The following is a 25,722-nucleotide window of genomic DNA, read 5'->3' as shown; positions in this document are numbered from 1 at the left end:
CATACTAGAAACAGAAGACTTGTAGTATTTGTCTTTCTTTAACTACATTTTAAGCTCTAAGAAAACAAAGATTAATTTTCTAATTTTTTATAATCCTTGAAATATTTACTTTCAGTGTGACACCCAAAATAGTGACATTTCAAAAATAGTTGCTCAGTCCATTTTCCAGGGGAAACTGTTGGGGAAAATAAGGTGACATTTAAATATGTAACCTTTTGCTTTACTATACCATATGAAAAATTCTTCCCCCAAATTGTTTTTTAATCCAAAATGGAAAAATTAAATATAACTGTTCTGACTTCTAAAATTTGAATGCCTAATTATATAAAATAACACTAAAAGTAATCATTTTCCTCTTGCACTTGAAATTCAACAAGCCCATCAATAAGATAAAATAGAAGGTTTATTACTTGTCAAGCTTCTCAGTGTTTTGACGCCAGTGAGTCATATCCTTTCTCCACCTCAGGTTTTCTTGACTTCCAAAGGCACTTCCAGATGGGCTTCTCTCTGTCAAACAAATTTCAAAACCTTCTTTAAAAATGTTATTTCAGTTAGACCACATTCATGTATATTTGCAAACATACCAGAAATACTACAGGGCTTCCCTGGTGGTTCAGTGGTAAAGAAACCACCTATCAGGGCAGGAGACATGGGTTTGGTTCCTGATCAAGGAAGATGCCACATGCTCCTGAGCAGCTAGGCCCGCCACAACTCCTGCGCCTGCGCCCGAGAGCCCGGGAGCCGCAGCTACTGAGCCCATGGGAGCCACTACAGAGGACTCCTCGCCCCAGAGCCCGCACTCCACGACAAGGAAAGCCAGCGCAATGAGAAAGAAAAGCCAGCGCAATGAGAAAGAAAAGCCAGCGCAATGAGACCCACACAAACCGCAGCTGGAGAGTATCCCTGCTCACCACCACTAGACAAGAGCCCTCGCAGCATCGAAGGCCCAGAACAGCCACACATAAATAAATAAAATTTAAAAAAAGAAATACTACATAATGTCAATAATTTTATTAACACAGCCATTTTATCTTCAGTACAAGTGGAAAAACCTGACAGTGGTGCTTTCTATTAAAAATTTTCACAAGAGTTACAGGATATATTTGCTAAATGTAATATAAAAAACCCAAACACTTTTTTAAATAAGCAAACTTTTAAATTCTGACTTTCTGAAAATCTTAACCATGGTTTATAAGACTATGCATGATATGATTTTATTTTCTCCACCTTTGTTTATACTACCATTATTGTGTGTGTGTATGTGTGTGTGTGTGTGTGTGTCTGTGTGTGTGTGTGTGTGTAGTTTCACTACATATGCTCTTGATTGAGAATGTACACAATAGTGGTTATTCCTTTTACCTGATTGTTTTTCACACAAAATATCACTGGCCAGTTATTCATCCCCTCTGCTGAAAGACCTTCCTCAACTTTCCACCACTTCCTTTCTTCTTAATTTACTTTATTTCTCTCCACAGCACTTATGACCACAAGAATAAAAGCTACAAACTAAGGAAGGTTCTGAAAGTAACTATTTCTTTTGGTCCACAGAAGGCAGGAGAGGACACAGAGGCTCTCCCCCTAGAGAAACAGAAGGCAGAGTGAATGGTATAGGCTCCTCTCAGGGGCAGCAGCAACAGAAGTGGCTCATACTAATCTAGCACAAGTGGAGAAGTCATTGAGAATTGTGGAGAAATACAGATATTTGAACAATGGAATCAAATCATGACTTCAGGCTTTCAACTAGAAGACTACTACTCCTCTTTGAAAAACACGAGACTTTGGCTGGGGAGAATGGAAAGTAAAATGAAAGTAAAAATTCAGAGTTCAAACAAATTTTAAAAATACTGAGAAGCAAATATAATTTGACACACAATAAAGGATTAGTCCAGATATTCCTTCTACTTCCTCTCCTTTTCCTTCTCTTTCTGTCCCTCTTTATTTCTTCAATTTTGAAACCTCTGTCTTTAAGAAATTTTGTGAAAGAAAGCAAAAAGATTTGTCTATATTAAGACGGTTAACAAAATAAGTATCTGTGATCTCTCTTCATTATTATCATTAACTTTATTTTTTTTCCAGGATACTTTCTCTCATCTCCTTAGTTAAGAATGTCTATCATTAGGTGACCTAGCTTATTAAGTATCCAAATACAAATAAGAATTGCAAACGGAATTATTTTAATTTTAAGAAGATGACAGCTTCAATTATTTTTTTAAAGTGAGATACAATTGACATATAATATTATACTGGTTTCTTGTGTATAAAATGATGCAATACATGCATATATTACAAAATGATCATCACAAGTCTAGTTAACATCCATGACCATGAGTAGCTTCAAATGTTTTCCTTTTATGATAAGAACTTTTAAGATGTACTTAATTTGCAACTTTCAAGTATACATTTGTTAACATGCTTAAGTTACATCTCCAGTACTTAAGAATTTTAAAACTGTGAGTTTGTACCTTTTGACTCCTTTCACTCATTATGTCCATCCCTACCCTGCACCTAACTTTTCCCTGCACCTATGAGTTTGGGAGAAGGTGGGGTTTACTTGTGGTTTTTATTTTTTTTAGCTTCCATGGTAGCTGTCTAAAGACTACACGCTTAAAAATGTAACATATTGTTAAAAGCGCCATTCTTTTCAACATAAGTCTTAGAAAGAGCTATGGTATAATATAAAGAACACTAAATTAGAAGTCAAAAGATCCTGGTTCTGTCACTTAGTTTATGACCTTAAGCAAGTTATTTACCTCTGAGAGTTTTAAAGATGAGGATAATTATTCGATAGGCTTGATATAATTAAATGACCTAGAAAGTTAATTTTCATACTTATAGAGTTGTTGTCCATATTAAATGAGTTAAAAGAAAATCAATAGGTACACGATATAAGCCAGGAGTGCTGCAGTCCATGGGGTTGCAGAGTCAGACACAACTGAGCAACTGAACTGAACTGAAATGCTATACAACTAAAGTGAAAAAACAACTCTATTAATTTCAAAGGCAAAGAATGTCTTATTCATTATTAAATTCCAAACACACACAGCATATAAAAGATACTTAAGTTTACCTAAATAAAGGATCATTAAATTAAATGGCCAATCAAAAAACAACAAATATAAAATATTCATGTAAACATACACTCACATTTTAAGTCAACAACATATATTGAGCTGTTGTCATATGTCATGTACACAGATGACTAAGCCATGTCCTTGACCTTAAGGTGCTCTCAGCAATAATACTACTTTACAATTTACGAAATGTTTATAAACACACACACACACACATATGGTCACCACAAAGAAGATAAGATCAATTAGTTACACTACCTTTTAAAAATCTCAAACCACCACAAGTGGATGAGGAAAGGGAAAGTGGGAAGATTAAGTGGTTGGCCAAGGTTATATGGCTAATGGGTAGCAGACCAGGGATTAGAAACAGGCTTCAGATGCAACTAAATTATTTTCTCTTCCTGGTACTTGAGGTAGGCAATATCTTTGCTTTATCTACAGGATATATTAATTCACTGCAAAAGTAGCAAACTTTTAAGAGTACAAAGTCATGTTACAAAGAATGTACAGCCAAGAGAGAACCACAATGTCAACTATAGACTCTGTGTGATAATAAGCATCAGTGTAGGTTGATCGACTGTGATAAATGATGGCAACTCCTATATGAAAAGCTGATAATGAGGGGTGTTATGCATGTGTGAAGACAGAGGATAAATAGGAAATATCTGTATTTTCAGCTCAATTTTTCTATGAACCTAAAACTGCTCTTAAAAACACCTATTTTTTGAAATAAGGGAAACTATTAATAATCACACAAAGGTTAGAACAAACAGATTATCCAGAGCAAACTGAAAGTATGTTCACTCTAATTAAATAGGAATTCTAACTTGCAAAGACATGGCTATTCAAGTTAATTCACAGCTATATTAAAACACTGTTTTAAAAGTGTAGAATTGTCATTGAAGACTTGCAAAAATGATCACTGAAATAGTGTTCAGGGAAACTGAAAACATTCTCACCAGAAGGAGAAGACATTGTGTACGTACCAAGCTGTCCTCGGCTTCGGCGCACCATTTCTTGCCTAGCACCTATACTTCCAAGAATAGCTTCCTCAAGCTTTGCTCTCATGTCTTTTGATTTCTTAAAGGTCAAACTATTCATTCTTTCAAATACTTTCTTTCCCTAAAATTTAAACATTAGAAAAGAAGACACAGTAAGGAAATTTTCTTCTTCTTTTCCACATTATATTCCCTCTTGCTCTTCTTTGCAATCGCACAATGATCACTCACTTTGTACTCAAAGCAAGATACACAAAGATAAAGCAGATCTAATAGCCGGTTTAACTGCAGGACTGAGAGATCTGTAAACCACTTCTGTAGAACTGTCTCATCTGCATTCTTGAGAACCCAAAGCAGACAGATCAAAAGACTCCGACTTGATTCTGCTGAAAAGGTAGTGTGTTGTCTGCCACTCTGAAAATAAAAAGCAGTAAAATGAGACAGAATGATCAAAGACCATTTCTTTTTTTCAGTTGTCAGTTGTTTTCTTCCAAAAGCAATGCAAAAGTAATTACTTTAAAATCAAATATTTTGAAAGAACCATTTGATTTAGGCAAATTTGTGTAACTCATACAGAACCTTAAACTTAAGGTTCTGAAACTTAATGAACCTTTCCGAGCAACAGAAAATTGTTTACAGGGCTTACAGAAGACTATAAAAAAAGGCTAACAGGAAACATGAAGGGAAAAACTAAAAGGTTCTATTATTAAAAACTAGGTCCTATTATTAAAAACTATGATATCTAAAGAAGACAATCAAAAGGGAGGGGTTATATGTATACCTATGGCTGATTCATGTTGAGGTTTGACAGAAAACAGCAAAATTCTATAAAGCAATTACCCTTCAATAAAAAGTAAATAAATTTTTAAAAAGACAATCAGACCTGATATAAAAGAAAAAAAATCCACAACTGACTCTATATGAGAATATTTTAAGAATATTATATGATAACAAAAAGTTTATCAGGTTTAGAGAATCACTATTTTCCATCAAATGTCTTCCCTGGTGTCTCAGTGGTAAAGAACCCACCTGCTAATACAGGAACATGGATTTGATTCCTGGGTCAGGAAGATCCCCTGGAGAAGGAATGGCAACCCACTCCAGTATCCTTGCCTGGGAACTCCCACAGACACAGGAGCCTGGAGGGCTACAGTCCATGGGGTCACGAGAGTCAGACACAATTTAGCAACTAAACAGTTAACAACATTATTTTCTATCAAGGGCCACTGATTTAAAAAAAGAAGTCTTAGACCATATATAAGTAAAAAAGTATTTTTTTTGCAGGAAGGGGGACCCTTACAGTGTCCAAGAGTGGGCTCTTCTCTAACACTAGGAAACGAATTGTCTGAGGAGACATGCGAGCTGAAAAGCAAGAGACTTTATTGGGAAGTGGCGCCAGGGCGGAGAGCAGTAGAGTAAGGGAACCCAGGAGAACTGCTCTGCCACATGGTTCGTAGTCTCCATTTTATGGTGATGGGATTAGTTTCTGAGTTGTCTTTGGCCAATCATCCTGACTCAAGAGTCCTTCCTGGTGGTGCAAGCACTGCTCAGCCAAGATGGATGCCAGCAAGGAGGATTCTGGGAGGTGGTAGGACACACGGTGTCTCCTTTTGATCTTTCCCAAACTCTTCTGGTTGGTGGTAGCTTATTAGTTCCGTGTTCCTTACCAGGACCTGTTATAAAGTAACTTACGCAAATGGTCACTATGGTTCCCGGCCAAGGTGGATGGTTTCAGTGAGTATGCCTCCACTAACAACTCCCGCAAGAGACTTTATACTCAGGATTTGTTGTTTAGTTGCTAATTGGGATGGAGGTCTCTTTCTTCTGTAACTTCTGTTGTGCATGGGCATAGGCCTGCCTAGCAGAGCAGAAGTCTCTCTCTACCTGATATAAGTCAAGGTATTCTGTATCTGAAACCAGCTTCCATCCTTGTAACAACAGCTTAGCCTGAAACTTTTGGACCCTGTCAGAGGTGAAACAGACAGGGACCAAACAGGAGGCCTAACAGGATGGTCATCATTGATCCCCAGAAAAGGCAGGCAGAATTTGGGGTGAGGACTGCAGGGTGTGTGACTTTCTTCTGATTGGTTGGTGGTGAGGCAACAGGGTGATGTTCCAGGAATCTTGTGCTCAGACTGAAGTTAGCAGCCTCCACCTGGGTGGGGGCCCTAGTTCTGCAGAAGAACTCAAAGACACTGCTTGCATATTTCTTGAGAAGGAACCAGGACCCTGCCCCAAGGCTGTACCACCACTTGACTGCTCCTCCCCTGTTTCTGTATCTCCTCCCTTCCCTGATCAGCAACTGTTTGAATCTGCCCGTGGAACTCAGGCAAGGTCAAGGAGGCTGAAAGCAGCCTATATCCTACAAACAAGAAATGGGGAACACAGAAAGGATCGGTACTCCAGAGCGCCACAGAATTTTAACTCAGTTTTAACTCAGGCAACTGGGCAACTATGGCTCTGGTAACTTCCTGTCAAAATGGGGCATAGTGCTACCTCAATTTGGAGAACAGACACTGAATCGAAAGTATTTCTGAGTTCTAAGTCCTGTCTCTGAGTCCTGTATGATCAAAATCTGAATTTCTTGGTTTGTCATTTTGGTTTTAACAGATCCAATTAGAAGTAGTTAAGAGGAGTGACAACTGGGATTCTAATAGACAAAATAAATCTCATTTCTTTTCAGAAGAATAAGCCTGAAACCCAGTCTGGACCTGACACGTTGGGAAGACTTGTAGCCAGGTAACCAGTTACCTAGCTTTATAAAAAAGCAAGATTGCAATTACTAGATTTCAGCAGACATTGTTTGGAAAATGTCTGGTGACATCCAAATCTAACAGCTCAGAAATCTCAAGTTCTTAGCAATACAAGGACTAATCTGAATAAAGTCAGGAGTAAGAATTAAGCTAACAGCTTCCATTAGATACAGCCCATTATATCCCAGGTCATTTGACTTAGTCTATTCTGTACTAGTCCTAATCTTCCAGGGAAATTATGTATTGGCACTGTCTATAAAGCATTATATATAATTCCAGGGAAATTATATATTGGCACTGTCTATAAGGCACAGTCTCTTGGACTGCAGGGAGATCAAACCAGTCAATCCTAAAGGAAATCAATCCTGAATATTCTTTGGAAGGACTGATGCTGAAGCTGAAATTCCAATACTTTGACCACCAGATGCGAAGAACTGACTCATTAGAAAAGACCCTGATGCTGGTAAAGATTGAAGGCAGGAGGAGAAGGGGATGACAGAAGATGAGATGGCTGGATGGTAGCACTGACTCAATGGACATCAGTTTGAGCAAGCTCCGGAAGTTGGTGATGGACAGGGAAGGCTGGCATGCTGCAGTCCATGGGGTCACAAAGAATCAGGTACAACTGAGTGACTGAACTGAACTGATAAGGCACACAGACCAGTTTCTCACTGTTACTAGATTGATTATCCTTAGTATGATTAAATTGTTCCCAACAGAGAGGATACTTTAAATTACCATAGCTTGGTGTTATCTACATAAAACCATCCCAAAATTGTAGGAGATTTCCTTTCAATAGACAAGAGGTTAGAGGTTTTGATTGAGACTTAGCTCAGTAGAGAGGAAAAGTGGAATGAGGAAAAAATAGAATGAGAAAAAAATAATTCAAAAGAAGATAATAAATGAGACAAAAAATACATAATGGGGTGAGAAAACATGAAGTAAAATTAAAATGTTAAGTACATTTTACATAAATGTAAAAAATTTAAAAATTCTAGTGAAAGATCTTAAAAATATAAGACAAAATACAACTACATGAATTAACTAATGAAAATGTTAGCTATAAATCATAATATGTTGTTAAAAGAATAATTAATGGAAAATATTTACAATTAAAATAAGTAACAAAGAAAGAAGGGTGAAAATTAGCGAGTTAATAAGCATTTATCTAAAGAAGTTAGAAAAAAGAACATCAATATAAACCAAAAGAAAGTAAAAGTAAATAATAAACATTCAAAAGTGAGGCGCAGCATTGACCCCAAATGAGTTCTTTATACAAACTAAAGGAATATACAAATTTCTATTGAGACTGACGTAGACAGAAGATGTGAAAAGCCAGTCACAGAAATGAAAATGTTTACATCTACTATAAACGTTATAGACTTTTAAAAAATCATGGAAGATATTTGAAACAACTTTGTACGCCAAGAAACTTGAGTAAATTTCTACTAGAATAAAATTTACAAAAACCAGTGTAAAAAGAAATAGAAAACGTGAACAGTTCTACAATCATTAAATATATAGATAATTTTAACACTTTCAAAAAAGATTACTGCAGATACAGATGGCTTCACTCACAAGTTCTTCAAATATTCTAGGAAGAAATAATTTCAATTTTAAATAAGTATTTGCAGGGAACAGATTAAATGGGAAATCCCCTAGCTCATTTTAATCAGCTAAACTATCTGATTCCAAAATCTGAATAGAACATTATGATCTTACTAACACAGATACACAATCTTAAAATACAGCAAATCAAATCCATTAATACACAATCACAAAAAAGTTAAGTTCAATTCAGGAATTCAAGGTAGGTTTAACACTAGAAAATCAATTGAAAGATTTAAAATAAAAGATTAAAAAGCAAAATAACATGACAGTCTCAATGGTGCAAAAACACATGATAAAACTCAACAACTATCCATAATTACAAAAGTAAAACTCTTAGCAAACTAAGAACAAGAAGGAGACTTCCATAATATAGTAGAAGGTATCAAAAAAAAAACAAAACAACCACCCCCAAAACCAAAACCTTTAGCACCTATATTTAAGAATGAAATGTTGCAAGCTTCCCCTTATATGATGCCAACCATCACTATTTCTATTTAACACTGTACTCAAGATTCTAGCTCATAAACAAGCTATGAAAAAACACTGAAGGGAAGAAATGAACGGCCATTATTCACAGATGATATGATTGTATACATAGAAAAAAACTATACCTATGTTATTAATTTAGCAATTCTTCTGGAAATAAACATTATTGTGCAAAATCAATTCTATGTCCACACAAAACCAATCAACAATTAGGGAGTTCTCTGATAGTTTAGTGGTTAGGATTTGGTGTTTTCACTGCCATGGCCCAGATTCAATTTCTGGTCGGGGAACTGAGATCCCCCAAGCTGTGGGGCATGGCCAAAAAAAAAAAAAAAAAAAAACGTAATCAGCAATTAGAAAGCAATTTATGAAAAAGATGACATTTGTGAAACTATGAGAACATGATGTTTTATATATATACTTGCACGGGTATTATATATTATCATACTGCATAACTTTATATAATATTACTAAAATACTTTTAAAATATCAAGGACCAACAATACACCTACAAAAGATGTTCTGGGCCTCTGTGGTAAAAAGCTATAAAAGTCTGTGTATATAAACACATGAAAGAAGGTCCAAATAGTGGGGAGATCTAACATATTCAAGGATTTTGGGATTTACTGGTGTAAAAATATTAATTTTTCCAAAAACTGATCCATAGATTCAATACAATCTTATTTTAAAATAAGACACTCTACTCACCAAATTCACAATTAAGTGTGTGGTAAAAGCAAGTTACAAAAAGAAAGAAACCTTTGAACCACTTATAATTGGCAATGGGCTTAATCCTGACATATGAACTACTATAAATTATAAACAAAGGCAGACAATCCAATGGAAAATGAGAAGTCAGTGTTCTATATTTTGTCCTGAATGGTGGTTACAAAAATATTACTTTAAAATCTTTTGTAAACATCTACATTTATGTTTCATGTACTTTTTCATGTATAGTATATTTCATATAAGCAAGGTTTTAAAAAACAAAAAGCAAGGCCAATAAAATTGAGAATAGTGGTCATTTTGAGGGGAGAAAGGGATTGAATTGAGGGCAAACTGGGAACTTTTAAGGAAACTGAAAAGTTCTACTTTGGAAGCTGAGTGGCAGGTACGCTGCTGTTTTTCCTATTATATTTTAACTGTACATGCACTTTATATACGTATATACAATAGCAAATGCAAGTAAAAGAAAAAACTGATAAATCAGAATTCATCAAAATTAAAACTTTTGCCAATTCAAGTGACACTATCAAGAAAATGCAAAGATAATCCACAGAAGAAAATATCTGAAAATCACATATCTGATAAGGAATTATGTCCAGAATATACAAAAACTCTTTCAATTCAATAATAACTCAATAACAACAAGATGAATAACACAATCTTAAAACATTAAAGGATTTGAATGGACAATTCTCTATGTAAGATATATGAAAGATGTGTATTATACACAAATGAAATGATACTCTCAGTATCAGTAGACATTAGGTAAACACAAAGTAAAACCACAATGAGACACCACATCATACATGCTAAGGTGTGAAGAATATACAATAAAAAAGAGATAATAAAAAGTGTTGGTGAGGATTTAGAGAAATAGGAATCTTTATTAATTGCTGGTGAGAATTTAAAATGGAGGAGCTACTCTGAAAGAGTTTAAAAGTTTTCTCAAAATATTAAAGATATTAATAAACATGATCCAGCAAATCCATTTCCAGGTATCTACCTAAGAGAAATGAAAACATGTGGGGACACAAAGACACAGACATAAGTGTACCTAGCATCATTATTCCTAACAGCCAAAAACTGGAAATTATTCAACTATTCATCAAATGATAAATGGATTTAAAAAAGCTGGTCTATCAATATAAAGGAATATTATTTGGCAATAAAAAAAAGTACTGATATATGTCACATCATGAATGGACCTCAAAAATATTATTGCTTAGTGGAAAAAGCCAGACATAAAGATCACAGTGCATAATTCCATCTATACGAAATGTTCAGAATAGGCAAATCTATGCAGGCAGAAAGTTAGCTGCTGCCTAGGACTATGGCTGTGGGGCAACAGAGAGTGAAGGCTAATGGGCTCAGGGTTGTTTTTGGAATGATGGAAATGTTTTAAAATCAGATTGTGGTGATAGCTGCCTAACTCTGTACAGATACTAAAAACCATGAAATTATTTACACACTTAGAATGGATGAATCTTTTGATATATCAACTGTCTCAATAAAACCTTCTTAGAAGTTCTCAAGTGGGCCAGCTGCCATAAATATGATTGCAGCTTTTTGAAAGAAAGTCATTCAAAACATTTAGAAGCTGATCTTGCTCTACTAGCAATTTGTTTCCTCCCTGCCACCATGTTCTTCCCTCTTTAAGAGGGGAAAATTACGGAGCAAAATGATCATCAATTTATTTAAATATGAAAAAGTATGAACCTTCACAGATTAAAAGCAAATATTCTCAATGGTTAAACAACTGAGATTATATCTCTTAGGACTGATTAAGAATAAAATGGATTTTAAAATGAAGAATAGAGGCTATAAATGGAAAATAAGGCAACTTTCAAAATTCTGAAAGATAAAATAGAGTTTTTCTACCAAAAAGATTGAAGTAATTAAGAGTTTTTCAAACAACTTAGTACAATATAGAAAATATTTTCAGAAAAAAAATATTTTCACAAAATAAAACTCAGAGTACTTTTGCATCAGTTAATAATACAATAATCTATTATTGAAGAGTATATCCTTGTAAATAGCTGTCTTTCCAAAAACTTCTGTAGGAGGGTTGTTTTTACCGTTGACGTGAGGAGGAAACTGCCGGGCCTTGTTAGCTGAGGAACTGATGTTCCTGCAATTGCCATGGCAACTGTCTGGCTTATCATGCTTCCACTCTCACTCTCATAATCATCAGTAGCTATACAGATTGGTCTTCCTCGTTGATTGTGAGTTTCTGGAAAAAATAACCCAGAAATAAACAAACTTCTCTTTAAATAACAACTATTGGGCATGCAATTCCCTTTCTATTCTCCTTTACTCTTCAAAGGAAAACCTATTAACATATACTGCATATTGTTATATTTTACCTCTTTTAAATAATAGTTTAAATATTTTAAACACTAACTCATTCCTATAGTACTATTTAGAGTTTTGTAAGGAACATTCAGTTCAGTTCAGTCGCTCAGTCCTGTCTGACTCTTTGCAACCCCATGGACTGCAGCACTTGCTAGTAAAAGAAGATATATAGTAACAAAAATATAAATTTCTGCCTTCAGAAAGGAAACCCACTTTAATGATCAAATACTAGGAAAACTACTCAGTTATAAGTCTATCAAAGACAAGGAGTTGGTTATCTTTGTATCAGCAGCACCTACAGATGGTACATATTATATACCAGTAAAAATATTTTTAATTGAACTAGAAGTACTTTATCAGGCTAACTGCTAGTTCAAATGCAACCTACACCGTTTTCTTTAAGAGAAATGAAGGAATTTAAATAAATTCTAAAACTGGAAAGCAAGAATAAAATTTTGTGGGTTACAGTTTTTAAAAAGCAATGTAACTTCAACTTATTAACCACCTATTAGCGATATCATTCTCACGTATTCAGGTGAATATTAATTTCAATTTTATGTATATGAACAAAATTGAGACTGAGAGTGGTAGATATCTGACAAGTTTTCTCATATTTTTTCCCAGATAAACAGTATACAGTCACACACACACACAAAATCCTCTTTCCTAATAAGCAGACATGTGCGTGCATGCTTAGTCCTGACTCTTCACAACCCCATGGACTGTCACCTGCCAGGCCCTTCTGTCCATGGGATTTTCCAGGCAAGAATATTGGAGTGGGTTGCCATTTCCTCCTCCAGGGGATCTTTCTGACCCAGAGATTGAACCCATGTCTCTTGGTCTCCTGATTTGGCAGGCAGATTCTTTACCACTGAGTCACCTGGGAAGCCCAATATGTAGGTATAGAAATGCTGTAAAACCATTTTTTTTTAACGCATCATAAGAAATACTTACAGAATCCCTGCAGTGAATTTTCTCACAAAGTCAAAAGCTTTTTTTCAAAATCTGTTAAGTATTTACAGTGTACCTACAACATTGTGTGTTTTCTTATATTTCTTTTCCTAAAATAAGATCATTTTGCAGATTTTTCTAATACTTTTAAACATTGAGATTTGCCTGTAGAGTTTGTCTGAAATATACTAAGTACCTGTAAAATCATATAGCTGAGGAACAGTTTCCATGATAATACCAATCAGAGGCAGATACAACATAGCCACTCGAGCCTTTATCTGGGGGTCAGAGTACCGTGGATCTGAGTCGTGACTGGAGAGTAAATTGTGTACCATATTGATGACTTTCTTATGCAATCCAAACAGTCTATTTAAAAAGAAGATGAAGAAGGAGTTACAGTAAGGTCACAGAGATTAGTTAACATCTTTAGAGCAAATAGTTAGTCATGGTACTGAATCAATTGGTGCAACTTCTTAACTTTGCCACATATTTGCATGTATTCCTATAAAACATTTTTCATTTTAAAATTAATGAATGTTCAAAAAATAAATAAAACTAGTGAATGTCTCACTGTATTAAATACAAAAGGAGGGAAAAGGAAATACTATATAAATTCACTTAGAAGTACATCTGAATATATTCTCATTAATTCCTTAGAAATTAATGCATTTAATATTAATAACTTAAGATCAGTTACAGTCATATTTTAAAGCAAAAGAGTTTTAAGTAGCTGTAAATTTTATTTCATCAAGTGAAATCTTTTCACATTTATCCAAAATAAACTTTTATTTCCTTTTGCAGAGGAAAAATCCTCTACCTATGGATTATGTAGTCCACAACAAGGGTTGTCTTTGATATCTCTGTCTAAACTGAACTTCCATGCTCATTTGGGCCCTTACTACTTTCTACACTTCTAAGCCCAAGTTTCAACTGGGCTACAACACTAGCAAGGGATCACTCTCCACACTCTTTTGGCTTCTCTTCTTAGACTGAAGCTGCTTGATGATGCAAATCATTCTAATGTAAAATGTCTCCAACTTCAACTGCCCTTAATGCTGCAGCTGGCAGGTATTTCAGATCTCATTCTTTTTCCTTAAGCCTCTCACCATCAACCTCAACAGACCTTACCTCTAACATTTTTCTTCAAGGGAAGAAAAGCCATTCTAAATATGCTCTGGCCAGATCTGTCAGTGCATCTCCATCTTTACAGGTATCAAATCAACTTTCCTTTTATCTCAGAGAAAGTTGTACCTTCTTTCAGAAAGTAGTTTCCCCTTATGGTCAGTGAATCTCCCCTTTCTTCAATAGCTTCAATGAATCCCTTCACTAAGTTCTTCCCTTGGAAATACACCTTCACTTGAAACTAGCTTACTCTGGCTTGTATATAGTATTTCTCTTATATGATTTATCTAGTAATAAATTTCCTGAATGTACAGTCTGTATCAAGCATTTTCTTCCATTTACTTCCTAATATCTACTCTCTTTCTCTGAAACTAAAAGTTTTTTTAATGCTTACAATGTGGTACTGTAACAGTTTCATCATTTAATAGCTAAATTTTCAAAGATATTGAACCTCTGTTTCCCTATGTATAAATAATCTACCTCATAAAGTGGCTGTGAGAATTAAGTTACATCATTTATGTAACATGCTTACCACAATGCTTTGCACACTGCATTCTTCAGTAAATATTAGCTTTTCTCTTTAAAATCACAGAGCAGATTTAAAAGCTATGATTTAAAACCAGGTATTCTTTCTCTGGGGCTTTTGATCTTATCTCCATTTTACAAAGCTATATATGAAATCTAGCTGGAGATTCTTCTTCCTCCCAAATTTTTATTCAGAAAAGTATATTTTTAAATACTGTTGAGAACTCCATCTAATGGACATATCTCAGATTTCATTTTCTAACTCTCTAACTTGACACTTTGTCACCTTTTATATTTTCTTCTCAGTATATTCTCTAACTAGCTCCCACCACTCTTCATATTCTCTATCATTCTTCCCAAGTTTCAGATTCTGGTCATTTGCCTTTTATGTCCTCTCTTTCAACTTGTATCACCAGTGATGATTCCCAAACCTGGGTATATTAATATTTAGCCATCTCTCAGCAGCTACCAGCCCCAGACTTCAACCTAGGTAAATTCTATCCACTCATCTTCATTAAGCCTTTTCATATGTCTACAGTACTCAGACACACTCAGCTGTTACACGCACACACAAACACATGAACACAAACACATGAATGCGCAGGACACATGCACGCACAAGACGTGTCATATCTTATGCTAGATGTTGGAGATAAGACATTGCCCCTATTCTTAAAGAGCTTGCTTTAACAAGAAAGAAACACAGACACAAAAATAATAATTCAGTGTTACAAATGCTTATAACAAAGGTGCTAATCTTCTTCAGAACTAGGTTCTGTACTACAAAATTTGCATTTAACCATAGTATACTGTTTCAAAGTTTTAACTTTCTAACTAAAATGAAAATTTCTAAAGAGCAAATCTTTGGTCAATATTAGAACATACTACTGCTACTCAAGAAATTATTTATGATTACTTAGCAAGCAAAAGGAGTAAAAACATCCCTCTTAAGGGTCTAAGACAATGTATGCTGTTTTTATCTATGCAAATGTGAAAAAAAATGTAAAATATAGAGATGAGATGTGAGTCTCAAATAGTCAATCATTCATTCACTGAATTAACATATACTTACCAAGTGTCCACTCTGTACCAGACACAATTCTAAGGCAGTGGGAATACAGCAGTGAACAAGAAAGAAAAGTGCTGCTCTCATGAGCTCATATTCTAATGGGAGGAGACAGATAATGAACAAACAAGCAAATTTCAGGGAAATGCTTCGTAGAAAATAAAACAGGCTTATATGGTTAAGAATAATTGTGGCAAGGGTAACACAGCTATATTTCAGATTGGGTGGCCCAATGACATCTCATTGAGAAGATACTGTTTGACTGGAGATTTGAAGAATCACAAGGAAGAAATGCCTCTGTGTGGATATCTCAGGGTAATTTCAGCATTGCTTCAGGCAGAGGAAAATCTAAGTGCAAAGACCCTAAGGTGGGACTTGGTATGCCCATAAGGGAAACAGAAACAAGTCCAGGATGGCTAGATTTTAGTATATAAGGAAGAAGGGAAGTGATACTGTAGACAAGAGTTACATATACAGAGTTTTGAGGTTCATTACTAAGTCTGGATTTTATTTTAAATGTTATTTTAAAAGCATACACTTTTAACTATCTTTAAAGTAAGAAGTGTGTGCTTTTAAACACATTGAAGAGTTTTAACCAAGGAAGCAATATAATTTAATTTTCATTTCTAAAAGACCATTTAGGTTGCTGTGTAGAAAAGGGATTTTAGGGAGGGAAGAGGGGAAGCATGATTAGGGGAGTAGCAGTAAAGAGGAAGGGAAGTAGCTGGACTTGGGATATATTTTAAGAGGTGGTCCTAAAGCACTTGCTAATGGACTAGGTGTAGGAAAGAGTGAGAAGATGAGAAAACAAATAGCAGTAACAGCTTATAATCCTGTACATTACTATTTAAAGCTATTCCAGTTACATTTTTTAAACTCAATAAACAAAGAAAAAGTAGTGGTGAACACAGTTATCATTGCTTTCAGACTTTAGAGGGTCAGAAAGTGTCTAAAGAGCCACCTTGAAGACCAGCTTGAAGAGGCAAAAAGGCAGAACAGAGGTCAAGAGGGAGGGGACATATGTATACCTATGGTTCATTCATGTTGATGGATGGCAGAAACTAACACAATGTTTTAAAGCAATTACCCCCCAATTAAAAATAAAATTAAAAAAAAAGAACTCTGAATACAGCATACAAAATTTTTTTAAAAAAATAAGTCTTTCATGAGCCCTACACTGTTCCACAGAGATGTATCTATTTTAACAGAACTGATCCTTGACTCTGAGAAGGAAACCTCATCACAAAAATGGTTAGAATTCTCTATTCTTTATCAGACACCACTGAATACCTACACAAAATCTCGGAAACAGACATAGAGAATAGATTTATGGACATGGGGAGAGGGGAGGAGAGGGTGAGAGGTTTGGAGAGAGTAATATGGAAACTTACACTACCATACATAGAATAGACAGCCAACGGGAATTTGCTGTCGGGCTCAGGAAACTCAAACAGGGGCTCTGTATCAACCTAGGGGGTGGGATGGGGAGGGAGATGGGAGGGAGGCTCAAAAGGGAGGGGGTATATGTAAACCTACGGCGGATTCATGTTGAGGTTTGACAGAAAACAACAAAATCCTGTAAAACAATTATCCTTCAATTAAAAAATAAATAAATTTCTAAAAAAGGTTGACTGTTAGAATTCTCTGTTCTTTATCAGACACCACCGAACACCTACACAACATCTCCTTCACCTGTCTTCCTCCCTAGTGGAATGCAAAAATGTTCAGGTATACCTTCATGTCCCTGAGACTGAGAAGAAGCTGACTCTATTCCCCTAGTACCTGAGGTCGATCCAATCAGACTAGCTCTGCCATTTACAGTAGCCAGTCAACAAGCTGTTTCAATACTAAGATGAGAAGAGATTAATGTTAATCAACTGTTTGCTTAAATGAAAAGGTCTACCAAAAAAAAATCACATGAACTAAACACTTTGTAGTGACAGCTGATTACTATTGAGGCATGAGCTCCGTATCTTCTGCTTTGAACCACCCATGAACCAAAACCTGTCTACACACCATGTGAGTAAAAGTGATCTAACTCACCCAGGAACCTGGCATTGCTCTGGTGTCTAACAGTGCAGGACAGGCAAGTGAGCCAGACCAGTGCAAAGAAAGATGTGCACTGCATGCTTGGGAGGAGAGGTTTGTTCCCCTCTCTGCTCTGCTGGACACAGACAAGTAAGAATTTACTCTGAATTGCCAGAGCAACTCTCTTACAGTCACGGAAGGTACACTAGCCTCAGGATAAAGCTGGGGCTCCTAGTAGAAATAAAAGAAATAGAACCCTGATAACATCACTGGGCTGCTGGTTGTACTGTGCTAAAACCGTACCTTTCTTCCAAACATGAACTGATAACTATCCTTCCTTTAACAAAGCAGGCAAGAAGAAAAGTTTTCTATTTCTGGTAACCAAAATTATTCTGATACATCAAGTAAAAATACTGGAAATATAAATTCAAATGACTGAGATCTAACAGTTACTAAAGAAAGGTAGTATGTTTAGAAGTTGCTTTCAGAGTGATTTTTTTCAAATAATGGATCCTTTTTAGCCCCCCAAACGACATTATATTCCTTTATCAATGGCAAAATAAGAGTGGTGGCAAGCACTCTGGGTGAGACCCAGAGTCTCACCCACTAAGCCTGCCCTCTCCCTATTCCAATGTCTGCACCACAACCCCATCCTACCTGGAAACACACTAAGAACTTTTTCAGAACCCTACAGTTCTGCAGAGCACAGTGTGAAAACCTGCTTCGTAATAATATATCCCTAACATGAGAAGCTGCTATGAAAAAACTCATGACTTTCATGTGCAGAAGATTTAGCCTTCTACAATTTATTAAGCATTAACTATGTACCTATTGCTAAGAATTTCACAGACCTCATTTCATTTGCTCTATAAATACATCATAGGATTCTTATAAAACCTGCTCAAAATATCTCCTTTTGTTTTTTGGAGCTCTTACTTCAGGTTAAACTGCATTACAAACTCCTTAATGATCCTACTATGAGGAAAGTTGAAAAAAAGAGCAATTATTACCCAAATGAGTTATGGTCATAAAAACTTTTGAAAACAGCTATTAAGATAGAAATACCCTACAAGGATCTTCGATCACAACACATTTATAGAAAAGCTGTTTCTGCAAATTCAAATCATCAGACAATGAACTCTTCTTACTATATCAATTTCCAATAATTCTTTAAAAGAGTGGAAGTTTTTACAACAAGTTTACTTGTTTATAGGGCAAATTTTGAAGTACATGCTATATATTATTAATATGATGGCAAATGATACATTTTACTCCCAAAGAATCAAACAGATTAGTCTATTTTCATTAACTGAATTGTGCTTATTGCATATCAACAAATCTAAAAGTCCATCTATAACATGCGCAAATATTTCAGGTACTATTAAGAAGGAAAAAAATACTACCAATTGAACCATGATACAACATGATACATGTTGACTTTCGAGACAAACATCAAATTCAGAGATGACAAAAAATGTCTTTCTTAAAACTGATGAAATACAGAAAAAACATGAGTATGGAACTTAGTGAACAGAGAAGTAGAACAAGAATGGTAAAGAATATTCTTTTGAGTCCCACTTAAGTGGGATACTCCTGTTCCACTGACCAAAATCAAACTGATACTGTACACAGCAAAAGTGGTCTGCTCACCCTTCAGCATCAGGGTCCAAAATGACAGCCAGCTCTGTTAACACAAGTCCTGCCAAATAATGCTGCTGGCGGAAAGGCACAGACAATTCAAACATATTTGCAATCTTCTGGTCTTGGACATTGGTGGAAAATCCAGAACTCTGTTTGGGAGTGAGGTAGAACAAAACTGTAATAGCTATGCAACAAAACATTCTACAGACAGAGCATTACAACAAACGAGATGTGAGCATCATCTTAAAGTGAGATAAACATTTTAAGTTTATTTTTATATTACTATTATTAACACTGGAGAAAGCACCTGCTCTTACTTTTGTTATAGGAAACTGATGACATAGCATTTTAAATTATTTTCAATTTCCTTTTTCTCATATTAAATTTTTTCATCTGATTTTTCCTTTATACTTTTAGCCACTAAATATTTCCCTATCTTATTCTGAAGGGAAAGAAGAACTAAATCCATATGATGCATTATGTACTCACTGTTGAGTACAAAAGAAATATTCATAGTCAAATGCTATTGGTTTTCAGAGAAATTTCAAATAATAATAAAGCTGTTTTTTCCAGGGAAAATACTATCTCTTGAAAATTACTATTATTTTTTTAGTTCATTCAGAGTTTTTACAAGTTTTCTAATACTGTAAAATAGCGTCCCCCAAGATACATTCAAGGCAAGAATGTCCTCAACCTTATCACCTTTTCATCCACATTCAAGACCAACAATGCGAGGTTTCTTAGAAGAACAGACTTCAGATTTCTCTATGGAGAAATCGCCTTCTTAGTAAGTATATAAAACTATTCAGGTCCCTACCTCCCAAAGAGTGATGTCTCTGTCATCTACTAGAATCTGAAAATTATGCAGCTAAATGAGGAAGTAGGGGATGGGACATTGGAAGAAATGCTATTAATTTCTTGGCTGGATAAGATGTTCAGCAGGGAGTCAAGTATAAACAAATGTGTTTCATTAAAGGTTTAGGGAACTTTACCTATGGTTAATTTGTCCTTGATTGTGTAGTCACATCTTTGACAGAAGATGGGAGAAGAGAACAAAAGACTAGGTGAAATGTGTCTTAGCCAGGTAAAAGTATGTGGAAATAGGCTGATCCTTAAGAATTTTTGCAAAGGTAAAAAATGAGATGTTGTTGGTGATCTCTGTGTTTTTCAATCTTTCTAAGTAAAGTTTAAATTTTTCTTTATCAAACATCTGAGATTGATCTAATGTAGTATATTACTTTCAGGAATTAAAAATCTCAAAAACAAAAAGAGTTCAGATCACCTTTGACTTCAGACATTAAGAATATAAGGAAGGGTCTTCCCTGGTGGTCCAGTGGCTAAGACTGCGTTCCCAATACAGGGGGCCTGGATTCAATCCCTGGTCAGGGAACTAGATCCCACATGTCACAAGTAAGAGTTCATATGCCTCGACTAAGACCCAGCACAGCCAAATAAACAAATTTTTTTCAAAAAAAAAACAAGAGCTTAAGGAAGTAGCTTGTTTGTCTGAGGAATTATATAGCAAAACATTTCCCTAGACGGGAACATCTGGGCTCCTCTGATACTAAAACCACAAAATCCCTTCATTTCATTCTGTATGACAAGACACATAATAATTGCTATGATAATCCTTTTTTTTTTTTTTGTCATCTTTAGAGCAATTATTAGGCACCCTGTGAAAACCCATGAACACCACCTAGTTTCCTTTGGGTTCTCTGGATACAAGAGAGGCAGGCAGGGCTTTGCCAGGACTGCATTGCTGTTTTACTTCTTTCTCTGCTAATTATGCTTCATTCCCTTTCCTTCCATAGGTACTGACAGCTAATAAACATCTTGCCCCCCAAACTCAGTCTGTGTCTGCATCAAGAAAACTCAACTTGTGAAAACATCAAGTGAGTTTATTATGTAGGTGAATTCACTCCCTTGTGCGCAAATCGGTCAGAGGGGTACAACAAAGTGGTTAGAACTTAGACCTAGAATAAAGCCAACATGTGCCACGGATCAAAGCCTAGTTCTGCCAGTTTTTACTATGTGACCCTGGCTATGTTACTGATCTTTCTGTATTTCAGTTCACCTGTAAAAATAATAATAATAATAATAATAATAATAGAATGTACCTCTTAGGGTTGCAATGAAGAGTAGTAAATGATTAATATTTATAAAGCACTTAATCATTTACTACTTACAAAGCCCTGAGTATGGAGCCTATCACACAGTTATTATTCAGTAGTATTACTTTTCACTTTTCCCAACATTTAAAATGCTTTTTCCACAAATGCAGGCTTAAAAAAATTTCTTTTTCATACATTTTGCATACCTGAGATGTTGCAGAAGAAACAGAAGGTGATGGTGATGCAGGTGGAGTGAGCAGGCTGCAGGGTAAGTTTAAGGTAACATAGTGCTCATGGCTGCAGATGATTCGCAAAAAATCAAGCCTCAAGGACACCAGGACACTTGGACTTGGTAATGAATAAAGCTTTGAAGACACCTTGTAAGCAGTGCATAAATTAAAAAAAATACCAATTGAACATATCATTTCTCTAATACCAATACCAGAATGATGAATTAAAGAATTAGAAAACCATACTCAATGGACAGCTTTGGGTTTTGTAGTTTAAGTAACAGTGTCAGCTTTTTCCAGAGTTACTGCTAAAATAAAATACTTAGAACTACAAGACTTACTGTATAAATCCACTGACAAGGTGCATTCTTAAAGTCACATATTTATATTTCCAATACAGCATTAATATTTCCACCTCTCAAGGATATTCTATCTGAAGAAAAATTATACTATCAAAATAACTGCATAAAATAAATTATCCATTCTTTTTTCAGCACTTTGTGCTAACCTATATTTATAAGTATCTGTTTTCCCAACTACACCATTACTTACTTGAGGAGACATTTATAAACTGACTTATTTTAAGAGTTCTAGCATCCCTAGAGTCTAGCTTAATGTGTGGCAAATGTAGGAGGTTAATGCCTGAAGGATAAAGACAGGACAGGTTTTGAGAGCAATAATACATGAAATTTCAGGGGGAAAGTAAGAATAATACATAGTGTGGCAAATACTTGCAAACAGTGCCCATGCATAGTTTCAACTTCTCTATTAAAAAACAAAACAAAACAGGGATTTCCCTGGTGCTCCGGAGGTTAAGACTCCAAGCTCCCAATATAGAAGGCACGGATTCAATCCCCAGTCAGGGAAGATCCCACATGATGCATGGCTCAGCCAAAAAAGAAAAAAAGATATATACAATAATGGCATCCAATTGAACAGATTTTCAAAATTCTAAGTATTAGACTGACAAATAGCATTTTAAACCAGTAGTTCCCCTAAATTAATCTGTGGACCAGCAGGGAAGTACTTTATAAGCACTGTTTCCCACACTCCCCACCCCCACCACCAGGATTCAAACTCCTCAATAATGCTGGGATGGGACACAAGAGACCTGTATATTTTTAAAGCTCCCTTAAAAGGCAATGTTAGGATGATTATATAACTTACTACCCAAATGGTCTATCAGGACAAATAACTAATGTCTTCTAAAAGCCAGGTTTCATTAATCAATTGAAAAATTTAACACAAAATCAGCTGTTTGTAGGAAAGTTCCAGGATACTTTTAGTTTAGAAAGGGCAAGATGATATATTTGAGACTTGGGTAAACATCTGCCCATGATTCTAAACTTTACAATGTCTAAGGCTTCATCATGAGGAATACACAGCAAAATGCAACTGCTTTAAAAATCACTTAAGATAGAAAAGGTTGGGTTAGCTGTTCATTCAGTAAACATGCTACTCTGGCATGGCAACCCGAGGCTGTTTTACATTTAGACTACTGACTTGATGGTATACTTCTAAATGGGAATTAAAGAGTCATGAGTGGGCCAGGATAACTCAAGGAAAAGATGGCTTTACTGATAGCTGCTTGCCATAGTTCTATGAACTGATAAATGTAATTTATTTTTTGCCTTAATAATAAATATACCACTTTTTAAAAACATCACTATATAAATGTGTTCATGAAAGTTTCTTAGCTCTAGCCCTTAAAGAGCAAACACAGAATTTAAATTATTTCATTACTAACTATTACTAATTATACGTTACCTGTTTATAGCAGGTCTTTATAAGGCTAAAGACAAATCCCCTGTCCATAACAGACAACAGATCATTGAGAAAAAATGCAAGGCTTGTGTTGAGTCTCTCAACCATTTCTGTGTCCTGGGAAACAAAATTAAAAAACAGAAGTATGATAGTTTAATGTGTGCCTGAAAGATTGACTTAGTTTTAAAAACTAAGTTATCATTACCTTCTGAAATCGTGAAACTATATCACTAGCAATTGTGCTGACAAGAGCAGCAATGTCATCCATGAAACGTTCTGGAAAACGAGTCTTCCTTGGTGCATCAAGTTTATCATTAAAGTATAAATGATGCACCATGCTCTTTACCTGAAAACAGAAATAAGCCATTAGTTCAATTTCTTTTTTTAAAAAATTGAAATATAATTGTTTTACAATGCCATGTTAGTTTCTGCTGTACAAGGAAGTGAATCAGCTATGTGTAGATATATATCCCCTCTGTCTTGGACCTCCTCCCACCTCACTCCATCCCACCCAGCTAGGTCATCACAGAGCACCAAGCTGGGCTCCCTGTGCCATAGAGCAGTTCTTATGGGTGTAACTAGCAGTTACAGAACTCTAAACATTATGGTCATTTCTGTCAATATACCACATGATTTAATAGAAAGCTAAAATACTCTTAACTCCTCAAATATTATGAAAAAGTTCCCTAGAATAGTTTGTATGCTCTAAAGAAATATCAAACAACATACAACTCAATCTCTGTAACACCTTCATAAAACTATTCTATCAATGGGAAAAAAATTCTGGGCATGTCAACAGAAAAAAATTTTCATCCTTTAAAATTACTTTAAGTTAAATCTTTCTAAGACTCAGCAACTGTGCCATTCCATGTCCCCTGCAACTGGTAGCTTTGAGGGATCAGAAACCTTGACTGCCTATAGTATCTTTAGCACTTAGTATCCCTTGGCATATGGTGGGTGTACATTAAATATTGACGAATACATATTAAGAATGTAAGATAAAATGTTAGATAAAAATCAAAGTAATTTCAATTTACAAAATACTTTTAGATATAAATTCTTATCACAGTGTGTACAATAAAGAATTTTAAATTCAGAGAAATTAATGACAAGATTTTACAGTTGGTAAATAGTAGAAACAAGTCAAACTCTTCCATTTTGACTATCTTGTGTTTTAAGAAATCTGAACATATATGTAAGGCTATTAAAAAAAGGCAAATTAACTATTTTGATCTTGTATTAAAAGCACATGAATTATAATCTGATGTTTAGTCTCCGCGGGGGGGGGGGGGGGGGGGGGGAGGAATGTGTTGCCTGTCACTTACATATGGTCCCTGACTTATTTTTTTGCTGATTAGCAAATCTCAAGAAGAAATGTCTTTTTAAGGAAAAAAAAAAAACTTTTACTGAAGTATAGTTGATTTACAATGTTGTGTTAGTTTCTGGTTACAGCCAAATGATTTAGTTTTGTATACATTCTTTTTCATATTTTTTTCCATTATGGTTTACTTCAGGATACTGAATATAGTTCCCTGTGCTACACGGTGGGACTGTGTTATTCATCTACTTTATATATAGTAGTTTGTATCAGCTAATCAGAAACTCCTAGTTTATCCCTTTCCCATCCCCTTTCCTTTTTGGTAACTCTAAGTTTGTTTTCTACCTCTGACTCTGTTTAAGTTTTATAAATAAGTTGATTTGTAGCATATTTTAGATTCCACAAATAAGTGATATCATATGATATTTAACTTTCTGACTGACTTTATTTAGTATGGTAATCTCTAGGTACATCCATATTGCTGCACATGGCATTATTTAATTCTTCTTTATGGCTGACTAGTATTCTATTGTGTATCTATATCACGTCTTTCTCCATTCATCTGTGGAGGAACACTTAAGTTGCTTCCATGTCTTGGCTATTGTAAATAGGGCTGCTATGAACATCTGGGCACATGTATCTTTTCAAATAAGAGTTTTCTCCAGATAACATGTCCAGAGATGAGATTGCTAGACCACAGGGCAACTCTAGTGTTAGTTTTTTAAGGAACCTTCATACTGTTTTTCATAGTGGCCACACCAAATTACATTCCCACCAACAGTGTAGGAGGGTTTCCTTTTCTCCACGCCCTCTCCAGCATTTATCACTTGTAGACTTTTTAATGACGGCCATTCTGACTGGTGTGAGATAACACCTCATGTAGTTTTAATTTGCAGAAGAAATGTCTTCTTATCCTCAATACAAGTAACATTCAATGCTGAGAATGACTGCGGGTGGCATACTCTGGAA

At 35.3% G+C, this 25,722-nt stretch overlaps 1 protein-coding gene across 5 annotated transcripts in view; it reads right to left on the bottom strand.

Moving 5' to 3' along the window:
* DOCK7 (dedicator of cytokinesis 7) overlaps positions 1-25,722 on the bottom strand; it is a 185,333-nt gene that overhangs the window by 39,041 nt on the left and 120,570 nt on the right. For all 5 annotated transcript variants that reach the window (XM_043877727.1, XM_043877728.1, XM_043877729.1 and 2 more), the window contains 9 exons: positions 23,641-23,781; positions 23,439-23,552; positions 21,648-21,818; positions 19,340-19,479; positions 13,145-13,314; positions 11,721-11,875; positions 4,301-4,483; positions 4,058-4,193; positions 411-507 (listed from right to left, as the gene is read on the bottom strand). In XM_043877727.1, coding sequence (XP_043733662.1) covers positions 411-507; positions 4,058-4,193; positions 4,301-4,483; positions 11,721-11,875; positions 13,145-13,314; positions 19,340-19,479; positions 21,648-21,818; positions 23,439-23,552; positions 23,641-23,781 — 1,307 coding nt within the window. The remainder of the gene's footprint in view (positions 1-410; positions 508-4,057; positions 4,194-4,300; positions 4,484-11,720; positions 11,876-13,144; positions 13,315-19,339; positions 19,480-21,647; positions 21,819-23,438; positions 23,553-23,640; positions 23,782-25,722) is intronic.

Source organism: Cervus elaphus, chromosome 20, assembly GCF_910594005.1.
Source record: "Cervus elaphus chromosome 20, mCerEla1.1, whole genome shotgun sequence".
In the NCBI taxonomy this organism is placed as follows: Eukaryota; Metazoa; Chordata; class Mammalia; order Artiodactyla; family Cervidae; genus Cervus; species Cervus elaphus.
The sequence above is the reverse complement of the archived record's forward strand: the minus strand, read 5'-3'. Positions and strand labels throughout refer to the sequence as shown.